The sequence below is a fragment of the Eurosta solidaginis genome, chromosome 5 (genome assembly GCF_040869045.1).
Source record: "Eurosta solidaginis isolate ZX-2024a chromosome 5, ASM4086904v1, whole genome shotgun sequence".
Lineage (NCBI taxonomy): Eukaryota > Metazoa > Arthropoda > Insecta > Diptera > Tephritidae > Eurosta > Eurosta solidaginis.
Genome location: NC_090323.1, coordinates 1901516 through 1917055, shown reverse-complemented (window position 1 = coordinate 1917055; position 15540 = coordinate 1901516). Strand labels below are relative to the sequence as shown.

At 35.5% G+C, this 15540-nt stretch overlaps 3 protein-coding genes across 11 annotated transcripts in view; 2 read left to right on the top strand and 1 right to left on the bottom strand.

Annotated features, from left to right (window-relative positions):
* Window positions 1-3097: 3097 nt before the first annotated feature.
* Window positions 3098-4649, top strand: LOC137252549 (probable chitinase 10). 2 transcript variants are annotated; one of them, XM_067788450.1, is made up of 3 exons: window positions 3098-3213; window positions 3326-3428; window positions 3500-4649. In XM_067788450.1, exons 2-3 carry the CDS (start codon window positions 3407-3409, stop codon window positions 4360-4362), a joined length of 885 nt encoding a protein of 294 aa, XP_067644551.1. In that variant the 5' UTR covers window positions 3098-3213; window positions 3326-3406; the 3' UTR covers window positions 4363-4649. The 2 variants fall into 2 exon arrangements, with proteins under 2 accessions (XP_067644551.1, XP_067644550.1); XM_067788449.1 differs by lacking the exon at window positions 3098-3213 and having other exon boundaries at window positions 3298-3428.
* A 1726-nt stretch (window positions 4650-6375) lies between these two features.
* LOC137252546 (uncharacterized) lies at window positions 6376-11111 on the top strand. The gene is made up of 6 exons (XM_067788439.1): window positions 6376-7763; window positions 7828-7937; window positions 8071-8229; window positions 8311-8471; window positions 8540-8790; window positions 8855-11111. The coding sequence occupies exons 1-6, from the start codon at window positions 6458-6460 to the stop codon at window positions 9265-9267; spliced, it is 2400 nt and encodes a 799-aa protein (XP_067644540.1). The 5' UTR covers window positions 6376-6457; the 3' UTR covers window positions 9268-11111.
* Synd (protein kinase C and casein kinase substrate in neurons protein Synd) overlaps window positions 10398-15540 on the bottom strand; it is a 35565-nt gene continuing 30422 nt past the window's right edge. For all 8 annotated transcript variants that reach the window (XM_067788443.1, XM_067788446.1, XM_067788444.1 and 5 more), the window contains exon 10: window positions 10398-15496. In XM_067788443.1, the coding sequence (XP_067644544.1) occupies window positions 15384-15496 (113 nt within the window). In that variant the 3' untranslated portion in view covers window positions 10398-15383. The remainder of the gene's footprint in view (window positions 15497-15540) is intronic.

Genomic DNA, 15540 nt, shown 5'->3' with positions numbered 1-15540 from the left:
TTTTCAATAATTTTAACGTTATATATCTATCTTCCGTAAAAATTAAAAATTGATCTGATTATCTTCAATCTTTGTTATTGCTTACTAGTTTTCTATATAAATTAATAACAAATAAAATAAATATACTTTTTAGGAGAATCTATCAAATGATAAAAATTTTAGCAATGAGTATATTGCATTGGTTAAAATATGTAAGTAAAGTTGACTATGGGGAGCGCAAAAATGCATCTGCTTCACCATATACCGTTCGGAGTCTACACAAAAACTCTAGTTTCCACCTATTTGAAATACTTAAACCGGCATACCGCAAATTATACGAAAGCTCGACCTAAATATCCTCGAAGGTATATTTCGTCAAGATATAGGGTGTTCATAGTCAAAATAAAGAAGGTACTGAAAGTTAGCTAACACATGAAATTTGGCAATACGTGTTAGAAAAATATTTTTTTGTCGAAACGCCCATTGAAATGTGATGAAAAGAACTTTATTCCACCAATCCATTCAAATGGGCATAATTCATTCCCGGTATTAGGCAGGCTGATCAGCGCAAGGAAAAAATACCCATTCATTCATGCCAATCTGCGCTGAATGAAATTTGATTAAAAGCTTCTTGTAAGGACCAAGTAGCAACAAAACAGATTTTCTTTGTTTTATTAATATTTTTAAGGTTTTCATCCTTCATGATGCCATGACTCCTTATATTTGTACTCATAGTACTGCTACCCGTCCTACCAGTTTGTAGGAAAAATTCTCGGCTTGCATTTGTGTTTTTTTTTTATGAGAAAGTCGCGTTTGCAGCACAATCACAAATCCAATCCCAAAGCTAAATAGCAAAAAGTCTAGTGAATGTCACAAGAAAAGAGAGGCTTCCTACCTTGACCCGTTCATCGCATTTCATTTTAAATTTTAACAATTGACGTGAACACCAGTGGTACTCACTCTGGCAGCCAACCTGTTAGGTAGGTAGGTTGAACTGGCCGGTCCATGAGGACCTCACATAGACTGATTGAGTCCGTAGTGTTACCAGAAGTTTGTTTTAACGACCAAACTGAAAAACCCTATGAAAAACCAGGACTTATGTTATAAAATAACTCCGTCCTCTTGGCAAATACTAGAAGCTTCCTAGGAATTAAGCCACTAGCTGCTTCTAGATCTGACAGCTGTATCACTCCTAATAGCTGGAGTCTTAGCCTGGCAAGTGTAGGGCAAGAGCACAGAACGTGCTCGATCGTTTCCTCCTCCCACCCGCACTTCCTATATCTGCTATCACTGACCAAGCCTAGTTTAAAGGCATGTGACGCCAGAAGGCAGTGTCCAGTCAGAATATCCGTCATGAGTATACAGTCCTCTCTTTTTAATGATAGGAGCAACTGTGTTAGTCTAAGGTTGTAAGACCTACACATAATCTTCGACACTTTACAGCCCCGCGCTTGAACCCACGCCTTTCCCGCTTGGTCGATCATGTGCACCTCTTCACTTAGCTTAATCTCGCCCAATCTAATTGGGACATCTACGGAGCAAGCTTCAAGGGATGCGCCCTTTTTAGCTAGTTCGTCCGCTTTTTCATTCCCATCTATTCCCATATGCCCTGGGACCCAATATAGATGTATGCTTCTCCCTGTCCCGATTCTCTCCAGAGACTGCTTACACTCTAACACGCATTTGGATGCTGTGCTATGCGAGATTATTGCCTTAATTGCTGCTTGACTGTCAATATAAAAGTTAACACGGTTGCAGCTTAAGCTATTCTCTTCCAGGGTTTCTACTGCTTTGGTTACGGCTAATATTTCCGCTTGGAAAACGCTACAGTAATCCGGCAGCCTGTAGGATCTGCTTATTTCCGGATCAGCGCAGTATACCGCAGACCCTACTCCTTCCACTACTTTGGAACCATCGGTGTACACATGTATCGCCTCTTCCGCCATTTGCGCACCCTTGCGCCAACCGTCCACCTCTATTGTGGCCTTAAGATCTCCCTCGAAGCGCAGATAGGGAATCATATAGTCTGTTCGTCTTGTGATTGATAACGCTATACTACTAGGGCCATATGGTCGGCGCTCAAGCTGCCCCGAAGCACCGAGCCTGGTTGCGGTCGTTAACGCTTTGTTCTTTGCTACCAGGTCTACAGGTGGGATGTGCAAAATGGCATACAGTGCAGCCGTGGGGGTTGTTTTTAGGGCTACCGTAGTGCTAAGCATCGATAGTCTGCATACCCCCTATAATTTTTTGAGGTATGTTGTTTTTTGTGTGGCTTTCCACCAAACAAGAACTCCATATTATAGAATAGGGCTTACAATCGCTGTAAAAACCCAATGAGAAAGAGAGGGCGATAGGCCCCACGTACACCCCAGCATTCTTTTACATGCATAGAGTGCCGTTGGGGCCTTCTTGACCCTCTCCTCCACGTTGAGCTTCCATGACAGCTTACTGTCTAGGATGATTCCTAAATATTTTGTGCAAGGTTTCTCCTGTAAGGTCACCCCTCCTAACTTAGGCCTGGTCCAATTTGGGACCTTGTACCTCTTTGTAAACAAGACCATATCCGTCTTCTCCGCACTGACTTTCAACCCAACATTAGATGCCCATGTATGAATATCGCGAAGCGCCCGATCCATCAAAGAACTAATCGTTGGAAGGCACTTTCCACTTATGACAATTGCAACGTCATCTGCGTAAGCCGTAAGTTTTACGGGTCCCTCATCGAATTGCCTGAGCAGTTGGTTGATGACCAGCGTCCACAGCAGAGGTGATAGCACCCCTCCCTGCGGCCAAACTGTTAGCGTTAATAAATAATTTTGTAGGGGTAGAGGCAAGCAATTTAGTTAAAACTTTTTGTTGCTTTCTTTGGAGCTTTTCGTTCATGCTGACTCACCGGGGCGTATGAGTGATCTTATTTATATTGATACATACATAATACATATAAACACGCATTATTTAGAAGAGCAGCAGAGTGCAAGTTGAGTCATTCTTGATTAACATTATTGTTATAAGTTGTATGCCTGTATACACCCTATATACCCTACCCTTCTACACTTACAAATAAGTTTATGTGCATACGTATTTTTGCGTTAATAGATCGCTTAACGGAAATTAAAATGTTTTAATTAATTTTCTGTTCTCTTCGCAAGTATCTAACAAATATATGTATGTATTATCGTATGAGAAAGTATCGAGAATTCCTTCAAATACATATACATTTTTAATTAAAACTTCGTAAGTTCAAATTTACATACCCAGCTAGATGAGTTAATAAGTACTTGTGTACTCAAAAGTGAATACCTTAAGAAATGTATAAAGTAAGTTATTTTTAAAATACTTTGATTAGAATACCTTAAGCCGTCAATTAAAAGGGACGTTAATCTACCAAGGAGAGGATGAAAAGGACATTTAATACATTTAGACAATAATGAGGGACAATCATTTTAAAGGTCAATCAATTAATTGTTTTGCACTTTAAAAATAATATATCATTTAACTGTAATTTTGTTAAATTTTGCAGTTGAATGGATATTTTTATTATTAGCATTCACTTTTTCTCCTTCCAACGCTTCGCCATCACTTTTTCCCGCACGGATTAGGCTGAAACGCCAAAATGATGTTTGCCGAAACCATACACCTGGAGAATTCGCCAAAAATCCAGATGATTGTCGTTCATTTTTCTTATGCATGGATAATGGTCAGGCAGTGATGGCGCCTTGTCCGCCTACTATGCTCTTCAATCCGATCAGCAAGCTTTGCGATACCGCTGCGAACGTCAAATGTGATATTGATATGCCCATCGATTACACCAACTATATAAATAATTATAATAACAACAACAATGAAAATATTAACAACGAGAACGACAATAATGACAATGAACTACAGAACGCTTCCAAGTACTGTGCCTCCCAACACAGCGACCAAAATCGCATCCTTTTTGTGGGTAGCAGCATCGGTTGCGATCGATACTTCATTTGCTATTACGGCAAGGCAGTATTGCAAGAATGCGGAGCCAACTTGCACTGGAATGCGAATGCCGCCAAGTGTGATTTACCCGAAAAAGCAGGCTGTCCATTGTGGAGTGATAATAAAGATACTAGCACAAATAGTCCATCAAACGGAAGTGTGAGTTACGGCAATACTAATAATGAATATGTTGGTGATAGTCAATTGATCAATTGTCCAATTTATGGGCATCATATATTTCCGCATATGTCGCGTTGTGAACATTTTATTTACTGTGTCAAAGGTTATGCTATACTACAACAATGTCCGTTCTATTATAGATTTGATATCGTGTCAAAAAGTTGCAAGTGGCGCACAGCAGCAATTTGTGTGCAAGATCTAAATATAAATTTCAGAAAATTAGTTGGTAGGTAATTAACACAAAAATAAAATTCCATAAATGTATTTATTTATAAATATTGTAAATGAAATTTTTTTCATAATTATGAAAAAAGATGAGCAGAACTGTTACGCATAGCAATTTTCAATATGTTAGTTTACACTATGCTAGGCACATGTGTTGCCCCGCCCCCACTTCCACTGATTGATGTTGTCTAGTTTCAGCACTGAGGACCTAGCGGTTGAACACTACGAGGAGGACCCACCAGAAGCGTTCAAGGTGGTGGCGGACAAGGAAGAACGCAAAGCGCTCCTCGTCATAGGTGTAGAGGAAAAGCACGCTGTGTAGGGCGGCTGAACGAACCATAAAGGAGCGAACCTTTTTCGTTATAGGTCCGGCCATTTTGATGGTCCTCTTTTTGGTTTCATCTACCGAGGGATGTATTGCATACTGCCAACAGAAAACGTTTTCTTCGATCTCGACAAAACTTTATCATCGATGACCCCAATATCTCTTTCGGTTAATCTACCTCTGCTTGTCTTTCCGTCCTTTTATATTTCTATCTTCTCTCTTGCTACCTCCCTTTTTAAACGGTTTTATTTAGCTAGACTCTGTATAGCGAGCGAACAGAATTTTGTAATTGAAACTTAAATAACTTCCCGATAAGCTACAAGCTTGAAACTTCAAATATCTTTCAGAACCCGATAACAATGCAATAATACGGAAAAAACTCCGATAGGTGGCGCATGGATCGAAATATTTCAAAAAATCGTATTTGTGGTCGATTGGACTCATATTTGGAACACAGTACATATATGAAAAGAAAGCGAATTTGAAAAAAAAACGCCGCAAGGTAGCGCAAAGATCGATATATTCAAAAAAATCATATTTATGCTCCGATTAGGCTCACCTTTGGAACATATTACATACATGAATAGAAAGCGACACATGAAAAAATCGCCGCCAGGTGGGCAAAGATAGATATTAAAAAAAATCGTATTTGTGGCGATTTGGCTCATTTTTGGAACACCTATTACATACAGAAATAGAAATCGGTTTATGAAAAATCCCGCTAGGTGCGGCAAGGAACGAGATACTAAAAATACTCGTATTTGTGGTCCAATTTGGCTCAAAAAATATTACATAACGTTCGGTCACCCGCTGAAGATAGGCGCCGCCATATTGAACACCCTGACACCCTGTCAAAACGCTAAAAAGTAGCCATATTGAACATCCTGTCAGGCAGTTGACAGATAAGATATCACACTTAGTCATCATTACAATGATTTGAACTAGCAACAAATAGTACTCGGTAGATCCATTCTTTATTATAATTTAAAAAAAGAGTTTGAAAGCAGTCACTGATCTTAACACGTAATACAGGCCCTGGTTTTATAATAAGGGTAGAAGTGCAGTTTACGGTACCCACCCTAAATTTGGGCCAAGATTTTCGAGTGAGGTATCAAAAGACGCGTATTAATGTCGAGAACAATAATCCGAAGGCGGAATAGAAAAATTTTATCTCTGTCCGGAGATATTTGCAGTTGAAATTGGCGATTTTAATGTGGTTGTTGTTGTGGTTATACCCACAAAAAAAATTGTGCATCACCGTGGCGGTAGCCACGGTTATACCACACACCCGGACTTGGCATGGCGTAGCCCAGGGTAATTTTTTATAAGCGCGGCCGAAGGCCGCCAACGCAGAAAGGTGTTCTGCGCAAAAATACTATGGATCCCACCCCCGGTTTCGGAGGGACTCTGGGTCTTTGTTCGGTTTTTCCTTAATATCTTTTGAACGGGTAAAAAAGTTAACTTCCGCTTTCGGATTCTTGATCTAGACGTGAATACGCGTCTTCTGATACCTCACTCGTAAACTGCACTATTACCATAATAATTTATTACTGTTAGCTCCGTTATTTTTTTATCAAAAAAAAAAAAAAAATTTGGCAATTTTTTCGATGAATTTTAGTCCCAAATGAAAACAAGGTGTGGCAACCGTGGCCAAATGTAGGCTGTGCCACAAATCACCTGTGATTTATGGTCTGTGCGTCTGTGCCATCGTTATTATAAACACAAAAGTATTATTGTGATAACAAATTGCCGTGCCACAATATTATAAAATCCCTTGAAATGAAGTCCGAAAATTATGTGGACGAACAAACTATCGAGTATACTCACACAATAGTCCCGGCGTCGATGCGTAGTTCCTACTGGAAATATTTTGGATTTCCTTCGGACAGTGCTAATAAAATCTTGACTCGCCAGAAGATTATTTGCACATTATGTGGCACTGCCATTACTTATAATAAAAACACTTCCAACCTTCGGACGCACCTCATAGCTCGACACCCAGAAAAACTGCTTGAAATGCATCAGGAACAACAAAATAATTCGGCATTACCCTCTAGGATGAGCTACGACAATGATGGGATATCAACGCAGATATCAAACATAAATAAAGGCTCCCAAATAATAAACAAAAATAAACGGCTTGTTCACACAAATCAAAATGTGGAAAGCGTTATAAAGATTAGACGTATAAATGCAGGGCGACATAGAATCAACAATATAACAAGTAAACATGAAGTACTCTCTGACGGTGACGATAAGGAAATACATTCCGACGATCTCAAATTCTGTTTAAAAGAGTATCATTGTCAAAGTGTTAAAACAGAGACACAGCGCATAGTAAAACCAAATGACAGCAATGGGGAAGATGAACCCATTGTAGTTGACACAAGTACTTATGTGTTTCTCGGCTCAGAACCAGTCAATGGGTTACAAAGTAGTGCAGAAGAACATTTGGACCCTGATTGTAATGACGATAACATAGACAATGATGTAGATGAATTAATTGATAACGATACCGGGATATTAGATGCTGAAATTGTAGAAAAGCAAATGTTTCGCTATGCTCCGGACATGTCGCCATCGCCTAGGGAACAAATAAATAACCTTTCAAACATTTTAGACAACACTGCATCCCACGTTGAGTTACTGGCAGATATGTTGGTGAAAGATGTCTTGCCATTCAATGTATTGCAGGGTATTGGTTTTAAGCAGCTTCTATATTCTTTCGGTATCGCCAATTTTGATAAATATGCAGTCGAGAAAAGAATACAAACTGATTTTAGTAAAATGCAATATGTTATTAAAAAATATATAACAACGCATTTACGGCAACAAGATAAACCTTATTCACTGAGTATTGAAACATATGCAAATAATGAAGAAGAAAACATATTTAGCGTTTATGTTAACATCATTAATCTAGAAACTGACTACAAATTAGAGAGCATCCTCTATGACGAGATTATTTGTAATAACGAGACAGAATTGTATAATATATTACAAGACTTTGATTTAAGTCGTTGTGCAGCAATTGTAACAACGAAAGCGGATAATTTAATAATAAAAAATTTTTGTACCACACATAGTAAATATAAATACCGTTTAAAACTTAAAAATAATATATGATTAATCGTCTCCTTCCTTTGCAGGTATTGAACCTGTGCCATGTTTAGATGCATTACTAACTCGGTGTGCCAACTTAATATTTAAGCAAGATCTAGTTTATGAATTATTTCGCAAAATTCGAAAACTATGCCCGGTATGTAAACAATAGCCACATATTCGGTCAGATCAAGCATATCAAAAACGAAATATTTATATTTTTTTGTAATTTTTAATATAATTAAGAAAACATCGCCACTATTTAGTATATATTTTCTAATTTTCTAAAGAATTCAATTGTGACTATACCAAACTTGAATTGTCCATGGGCGAAATTGAAATTACTCCAAGACTTTCTTGATGTTCCCAGCCCTGCCGATAATCACAACATTAATAGTGAAATGTCATCAGTGCTTGAGTCTTTCATAGCATACGTGAAACCACTTAAGGTAAACTGCTTCATAGGCTATAATCCATTTTAAACATTATATCTGAATTTCATAAATATATATTGTTTTCATTAATCATAGATTACACTGGATACAATAAATACGGAACCATTACCTTTATGCACACTCGTTCGTCCACTGATGGTGAAGCTATTCGAAGAACATTTTTTAGTATTCAACACAGATGGTAATATTTATATACAAGCAGCACAGAAAGTAATAAATGCTGAATTACGCAACAGGTAGTAGATATATACAAAAAATATAACCTTGAAAGTTTTGTCTAATAATCGATTTTCTGCAAATTTAGTATAGAAAAGTGCCCATTCTTTTCGAAAGCAGTGCTTTTCGACGGACGTTTCCAACACGATTTTATTCTACCTGTACGACAACTGACCGATCGTGACAAAGAACAAAAAAATTCTCTTCATGGTTATCATCGCTCAGAAATAGAGGCGGCAGTTTGGCAACGATTTCAAAATATTATCATTAATCCAAGCTTTGATATAAAGACTGAACAAAAAGATAAATGTAAGCCGCAACAGATAGTACCTCAATCGAGTAAGTGTCACTAGTTGAATATGTATCATTAATATTCTTGAACAATTTCATCCTTATGCCACAGGTTTACGACTATTTTTTCATCGTATTAGTGGCGCGGCTAGTGCAGCAAATGTGACAAATTCTAGTAAAATATTCCCAAAGGTATCACAACCCAAAAATCCTTTCGACCTGGAATGTCGCAAATATAAATGTGAGCCTGCTTTAGATTTAGAACAATGTCCGTTACATTGGTGGCAATCACAATCCAAGCAATATGAAATATTATATAAAATCGCCAAATATTATCTATCTGTGCCCTGCTATGCAGTGCCTTGGCAAATTAGAACAAATAGTGAGGTTCAAATGGAGGATAGAAGCTTGTGGCAACAAAAACGTAAAGCACTGCGATATGAACATCCGGTAGAAAGATATTTATGGTATTTACATTACAATCGCTTTTTATATGACAGAGTAAAACCCACATCACCGTTGTAAAAATAAAAAAAAGAAACATACATTTTCTAATCTACCAACCTTTACCTAGCTTAATGTTGAGGAGGGCGAAGTATTATTTCACGTGGTTTATTGTTGGACAGCGCGATAGTTTTTCCTATAGTATTGTTGCTTAATTTCAACCACCTGTGGTTAACCTGCATCATATATCAAGTTAATTTTCCATTGAGTGCCACATATACACATACCGTTACTTCGCTGCCATCGTCAATTGAAATTTGGTACTTCAAACGTTTTTAAACATACTTTTAGATTTTGACTTCATTTTTCGACGAGCCAACTGGAACTTCTGACGTATAAAATAATTTTGCAAGAAATTTGAATTATGTAACGTGCTACGCGATTTTGAGCTTTCGCGGAATAATTTGACCCATTTGTAGGGGTATTATTGGAAATTTAGTTCATGAAATTTAATGCCAGAACTTCCTGAGTTTGATGCGTATAAGAGACTCTAATTATTTCCCAACCAGAATGCCACGTTTTCATGCCAGTGGGATAGTCTAATTACTTTGCGTTATAAAATCACAATAGATGCTTTCCACTATTTATTTAAAAAAAAGATAGTTATTTTTTGTGAATTTTCGGATAAAATCAAAGTGTCCAAGAATACTCCCGTTCACCCCTATATAAAGAATACTTTGAACAGTAGCATTCGAGCGAGCAGCAAATACTTTTCTGTGTGACCGTGATCGTTAGGCAAGGCAGCGCAATTGTTGTTGTAGCAGGGCTAGCAGGCGGCGCAATTCATATCCCATATCGAAAAGTAGTAGTCTTTATAGAGTTACAAAATAAATATTTTTTCTAATACGCCTAAAGGATCAATGGGCAATTTCATTTGCAGCAAATATTGTTGACAGATATAAGAATAAACCTCTTTCTTGCAAGCTAATTTGTTAACCAGGTATATTCGTAAGAGCATTCGCTTCGCCGCATATAATACTATCCTGGTGTTACACCACCTTTGCGCTGATAGTTGTTGTTGTTTCCGGTTCCTTTATAGGCATGAAGAAATAATGCACGCCAAACGCCCCATTAGTAAAGTTTTTAAAATACAGTAAATTTTTAAGAACTGATTCAATAATTTAAACCACTAAAAAAAAAAAACAAAATAATAAAAATATGTATAGAACAGTGTATATATGTACACATGTATTTCATTTTAGTTTTTTTATTAGAATTGGTATAAGTTTGGTAAATTATAATTATATAAATACTTGCTACATTCTTGTATGCTTGTTTGTATGTATGTATATTGGTAGTATTCATTATTATTTATTTGATTTTTTTGAAGTTGGGCTAGTAAGGTGGTGTTTTTTCCATTCAACACTTCATCCCTAAAACGTTTACGGCAGCAAACAGTTCTTTTATTTTTCTCACACGCATTACATGAGTAAATTTCTTTAAAGCAAGGACAAATCAATTAAAATAAATACATACGACGGCTCTGGATTAAATACAACACAATATCGTTAAATAATACATTAAATCTCTTCACAATAACGAATACATTTTATACATAAAACAAATTTAAAATAAGAAAACGAATTGCATCTATGTAACTCTTACATTTTTTAAAATATTTTTTCCAACTCGAATTAATTGAATTGCTATAACTACATTAATTACCAGTGCTGCTCAAAACTTTTTAAATTGAAGTGCAAATCACAATACATGTACAAAATGTTAAGTATATACACTGACATTTTTGTTTTTGTGTTTAAAAAATTAAATTTTTAAATGTTCAAAAAGCTTAAAAGTTTTGATATATCGATTCCTTAAAACATTTGTAAATCGCTATATAATCACAAAACCCAAGAACAATTAAACGTAATTCTCGAAATACAGCACAACAACTTCACTCAGCACCGGTTGATATTTACTTCGATTAGTATTGTCAATAATATGGCATCCACCATTTTTTAAGATACGTGAATTAATACCGGAGGTACAGCTTTGGAATTGTGGTGAAAAACTGAGTTTAAATACAATATTTGACCGAGTTCGCTTCATTAATATCTAATCTAGGTCGATGCTAAGTTTCAGCAACTGCTCGATCCTTAACTCAGAAATGGTTGAGACCACGAAAAAGTACTTCAGACTGGACCTGTGGAGAGTTTCATGATTTTCAACTTCAAACTGAACACGAAATTCGAGCAAGATATAGGATGCGAGATAGTAAATTTTGCTACCCCGGGTCTCGAACATCTCAATCGCACATGCGACTTATCCTGACTTTTAATACCATTAACTTAACGTCAAAATAAAGACGTATGCAAGTTTCCAAGTCAAACCCTTAAATGGCTGGAGTAATTTAATTTTCGTAATGAATAAATTTTGAATACAAATTTTTTTCAGTGCCATAATATTTTTGTATAATTTTTAGATGTCAATTTGTTAGTGTAAATTTGTTTTTATACCGCAGTGCTCGTTTATCGTATAGTGACGAACATTAGCAACACTAAGGTATACTATCATCTCTAAGCCGATACTAAGCAGTCATTTGTATCTACATAAACAAATCAATCATTATGTCCACACATATGTACATACAAGAATGCACAAACACATGCATATATCTGAGATACTCACAAAAGTACGCAATCATCGGTGGAAGTATCACTCACATATACACGCGCATATGGCTATGCGAGAAGATATAAACGTGCATCTGTAGCTTATAGCTGGTGAGTTTATAGCTGGTAACTAAGTAGTAAATTCTAGAAGAAGAAACGCCTATAAGTATGCGAACGACACAGCACGTTTCAGCAACTGCTCGATCCTTAACTCAGAAATGGTTGAGACCACGAAAAAGTACTTCAGACTGGACCTGTGGAGAGTTTCATGATTTTCAACTTCAAACTGAACACGAAATTCGAGCAAGATATAGGATGCGAGATAGTAAATTTTGCTACCCCGGGTCTCGAACATCTCAATCGCACATGCGACTTATCCTGACTTTTAATACCATTAACTTAACGTCAAAATAAAGACGTATGCAAGTTTCCAAGTCAAACCCTTAAATGGCTGGAGTAATTTAATTTTCGTAATGAATAAATTTTGAATACAAATTTTTTTCAGTGCCATAATATTTTTGTATAATTTTTAGATGTCAATTTGTTAGTGTAAATTTGTTTTTATACCGCAGTGCTCGTTTATCGTATAGTGACGAACATTAGCAACACTAAGGTATACTATCATCTCTAAGCCGATACTAAGCAGTCATTTGTATCTACATAAACAAATCAATCATTATGTCCACACATATGTACATACAAGAATGCACAAACACATGCATATATCTGAGATACTCACAAAAGTACGCAATCATCGGTGGAAGTATCACTCACATATACACGCGCATATGGCTATGCGAGAAGATATAAACGTTCATCTGTAGCTTATAGCTGGTGAGTTTATAGCTGGTAACTAAGTAGTAAATTCTAGAAGAAGAAACGCCTATAAGTATGCGAACGACACAGCAGAGAGTATAAAAGGAGCAAAAGCTGAGTAAGCAGAATCAGTTTGAATAAGCACGCTATTGGTTGTGAAGTATAAGTGTTATTGTGAACTTTCGAAGTAGTCCAATAAAGACCATTTTGCATTATTGAATATTGGAGTTATTTTGCTCAACCGTTTTGCGATACGAACGTTAGTAGAAGGTTTCAAAAATAAGAGGAATTTCACTAAATTCGTTACAATATGAAAGTGCCTTCGCTTTGCACTTCCATGTGAAAATCAAAAACTTCCATAAGAGTTTTATTTATGTATATGTGAGGGCATAGGGGGTGCTTTGCATTTTTTTTATATATGAAGTGTAAATTTGTATATGTGCCTATGATTAAGGGCAAAACAAAAACAAAATTGCTATAAGTGTATAGGGGTTGAGCAGCTCTGTTAATTACCATAACAAATTTTGGACATAATTAATTATAGCTTTATCTTTAGATCAAAACACTTTCTCGCATTACTATTTTGCAGTGCTTCTGAGCTGTCAAATTTTCGTTTATGCGTGTGCTTCTTTAAAAATGTTTGACTTTCATAATATAGCTACAAAGGAAACCGATCGTTTCTACTAAAAAAAAAAAACAATCTTAATTTTAATTTAACTTTCACAAAGGATTTTGCCAGCATACAAAGAAGAAATGCTTGAAACATATTTTTAACTAATCATTTAAAATTTGATTTGAAAAGTTTTGTGCTCAGAATGCAACAAACATAATCTAAAAGTTAAATAACATATTTAAGCAGATTAATTTTGACCCTAAATATATCCAAAAAAAATAGCTCTTGCATTTTGCCTAAACAATCAAAAACTAAACATTTATTGTACGCTAACTATAATAAAAACTAAGTGAATGTAATTCATATGTTTGTATATGTATATACATACAGACTATATTTTTATGCACTCATTCAGTACGTTGTAACAACATTCACATAACGTTCTATGCATAAATATTTTGTATCATTTTTGTTTTTGTTTTGACTTACATGCAATAGTGGAAGAGAGAGAGGAGTAGGATATGCTATTTTCACATTACAAAAGGAATAAAAATTGGTTTTAGTTATAAGGTAACAAAACTCTTCAAAACAAAAATTGAGGAAAAGTTTTTAGGCCCCTTACAGAACGGCAAGTTATTTTTTTTAGCTCAAAATGTTTCAAAAATGTATGAGTTTAACCTTAACTCCGAGCTAAAAAATTAACTTCGCGGTCTGCTAGTGGGACTTAGTATATAAACAAAATGTTTTGTATGTATTTCGAATAGAAAGTTCCCTCTTTTGGATAGGTGTTCAGTTGCCTGCTGTGTAATATTTTCTTTTTTACTTCCAGGTTCGATTCGAGCTCAAGGCCTATAACACTAACTTTTATAATTTTTTTTTTAATTTTCTATAATTGAAAACCTATTTCTTATTTTGGAATAGAATTAGCAATATTTCTCATTATTCATTCCAAAATAAAAAAAAATCGGTTATAGAAAAATTAAAAAGATAATAATTAGATATCATAAAAATTTGTGTTATAGGCCTTGAGCTCGAAACAATCTGGCATCCTTTATCAATAGTCCGTTAAGAACAAAAAAATCCTTTTTACTTTTAATTCTAAATTCCCTAATATAATTTGTTTTGTTAAAACAACAATGCTCGTCCATATAATATCGCCTGTGCAGAATATGGCTACAAATCGACAACCGGCTTCGCAAATTTCCTATCTCAGAAGTTAGTTCATAAATTTGTATTTCTATTTCTTAAATACAAGCTTTTAGCCGCCATAATGAAAGCTGAGGCCCCTTTTCTTTTAAGAAGTGTGACGCCGGTTTTCTGCTATAGGCATTATGATTTCGGAATTAATATTCCCTCAAAGCGATTTTTGGCAATTATGAGCATGGCCCACACTTGACTCTTCAGTTCGTATTCAGTCGTTTTTACGTGTGTTTTGTTTTTGTAAATTGTATTTCGATAACAAAAAATTCCAACTACAATATCAAGCTGAATCAAGCTTGTTTTTTTTTTTAATGTAGATCTTGCTTGTTGTAAATGTAAAACCTATAACCAAGTTATTAAATATGGGGAGGCATAGTCTTCTTTCTTTTGAATACATAATATATTATTTTACATAAGAAGAGCATCCATTCTGGGAAGGCCTATTTCAAAAAGTTGAAATTTCAAATTTGATCTATATGTTCAGCCTCATCGCAAGAACTAAGTGAAATAATTAAAATTAGATTTTTTCCTATGTTCCTGTTGGTATATGTAAAAGCTGACAAGACTTATTCATTGTTAGTTATTTTCAATTCGAATTGTTTTTGACCATACTTCAAAATCTAATGTATACAATTTTCAAATACAAGAACGAATATTAGGCTACGAATCACAATATATGGTTCTAATAGTGATGTGTTTTATATTGCTTCATATTTTTTTACGGTTTTCTGCGAGAGAAAATATCTCTGTCTAAATCATTTCAATAAATTTTTAGGTTGAAACATTCTAAATGCAGCATCTTTTGCATGTCGAAAATATTTTCTCGGTTGGCAATTAATTGTTACTAATGATTTTTCCATTTTCCATTCGATATTATTCAAAACTATTTATTGTGTTTACGTATGTAACGGTTCTACATAGTTTGCTGGGTAAAGTCCAACACGCCCATTCATGCGTCCTTTGCACCAACCTTGCTCATCTTCATCTTCGAGTTTCTCGAAGATATCACCTTGATATAACAATTATAAATTTCACATATATAACAATTATAAA

What these genes read in the sequence shown, in the direction of transcription:
- LOC137252546 (XM_067788439.1), top strand. Translation starts at nt 6,458, where the DNA reads ATGAAGTCCGAAAATTATGTGGACGAACAAACTATCGAGTATACTCAC. An exon ending in CATACGTGAAACCACTTAAG is followed by an intron (nt 8,230 to 8,310) that starts GTAAACTGCTTC and finishes CATTAATCATAG; the next exon opens with ATTACACTGGATACAATAAA. An exon ending in ACAGATAGTACCTCAATCGA is followed by an intron (nt 8,791 to 8,854) that starts GTAAGTGTCACT and finishes CTTATGCCACAG; the next exon opens with GTTTACGACTATTTTTTCAT.
- LOC137252549 (XM_067788450.1), top strand. Translation starts at nt 3,407, where the DNA reads ATGAGGGACAATCATTTTAAAG. An exon ending in GAGGGACAATCATTTTAAAG is followed by an intron (nt 3,429 to 3,499) that starts GTCAATCAATTA and finishes TAAATTTTGCAG; the next exon opens with TTGAATGGATATTTTTATTA.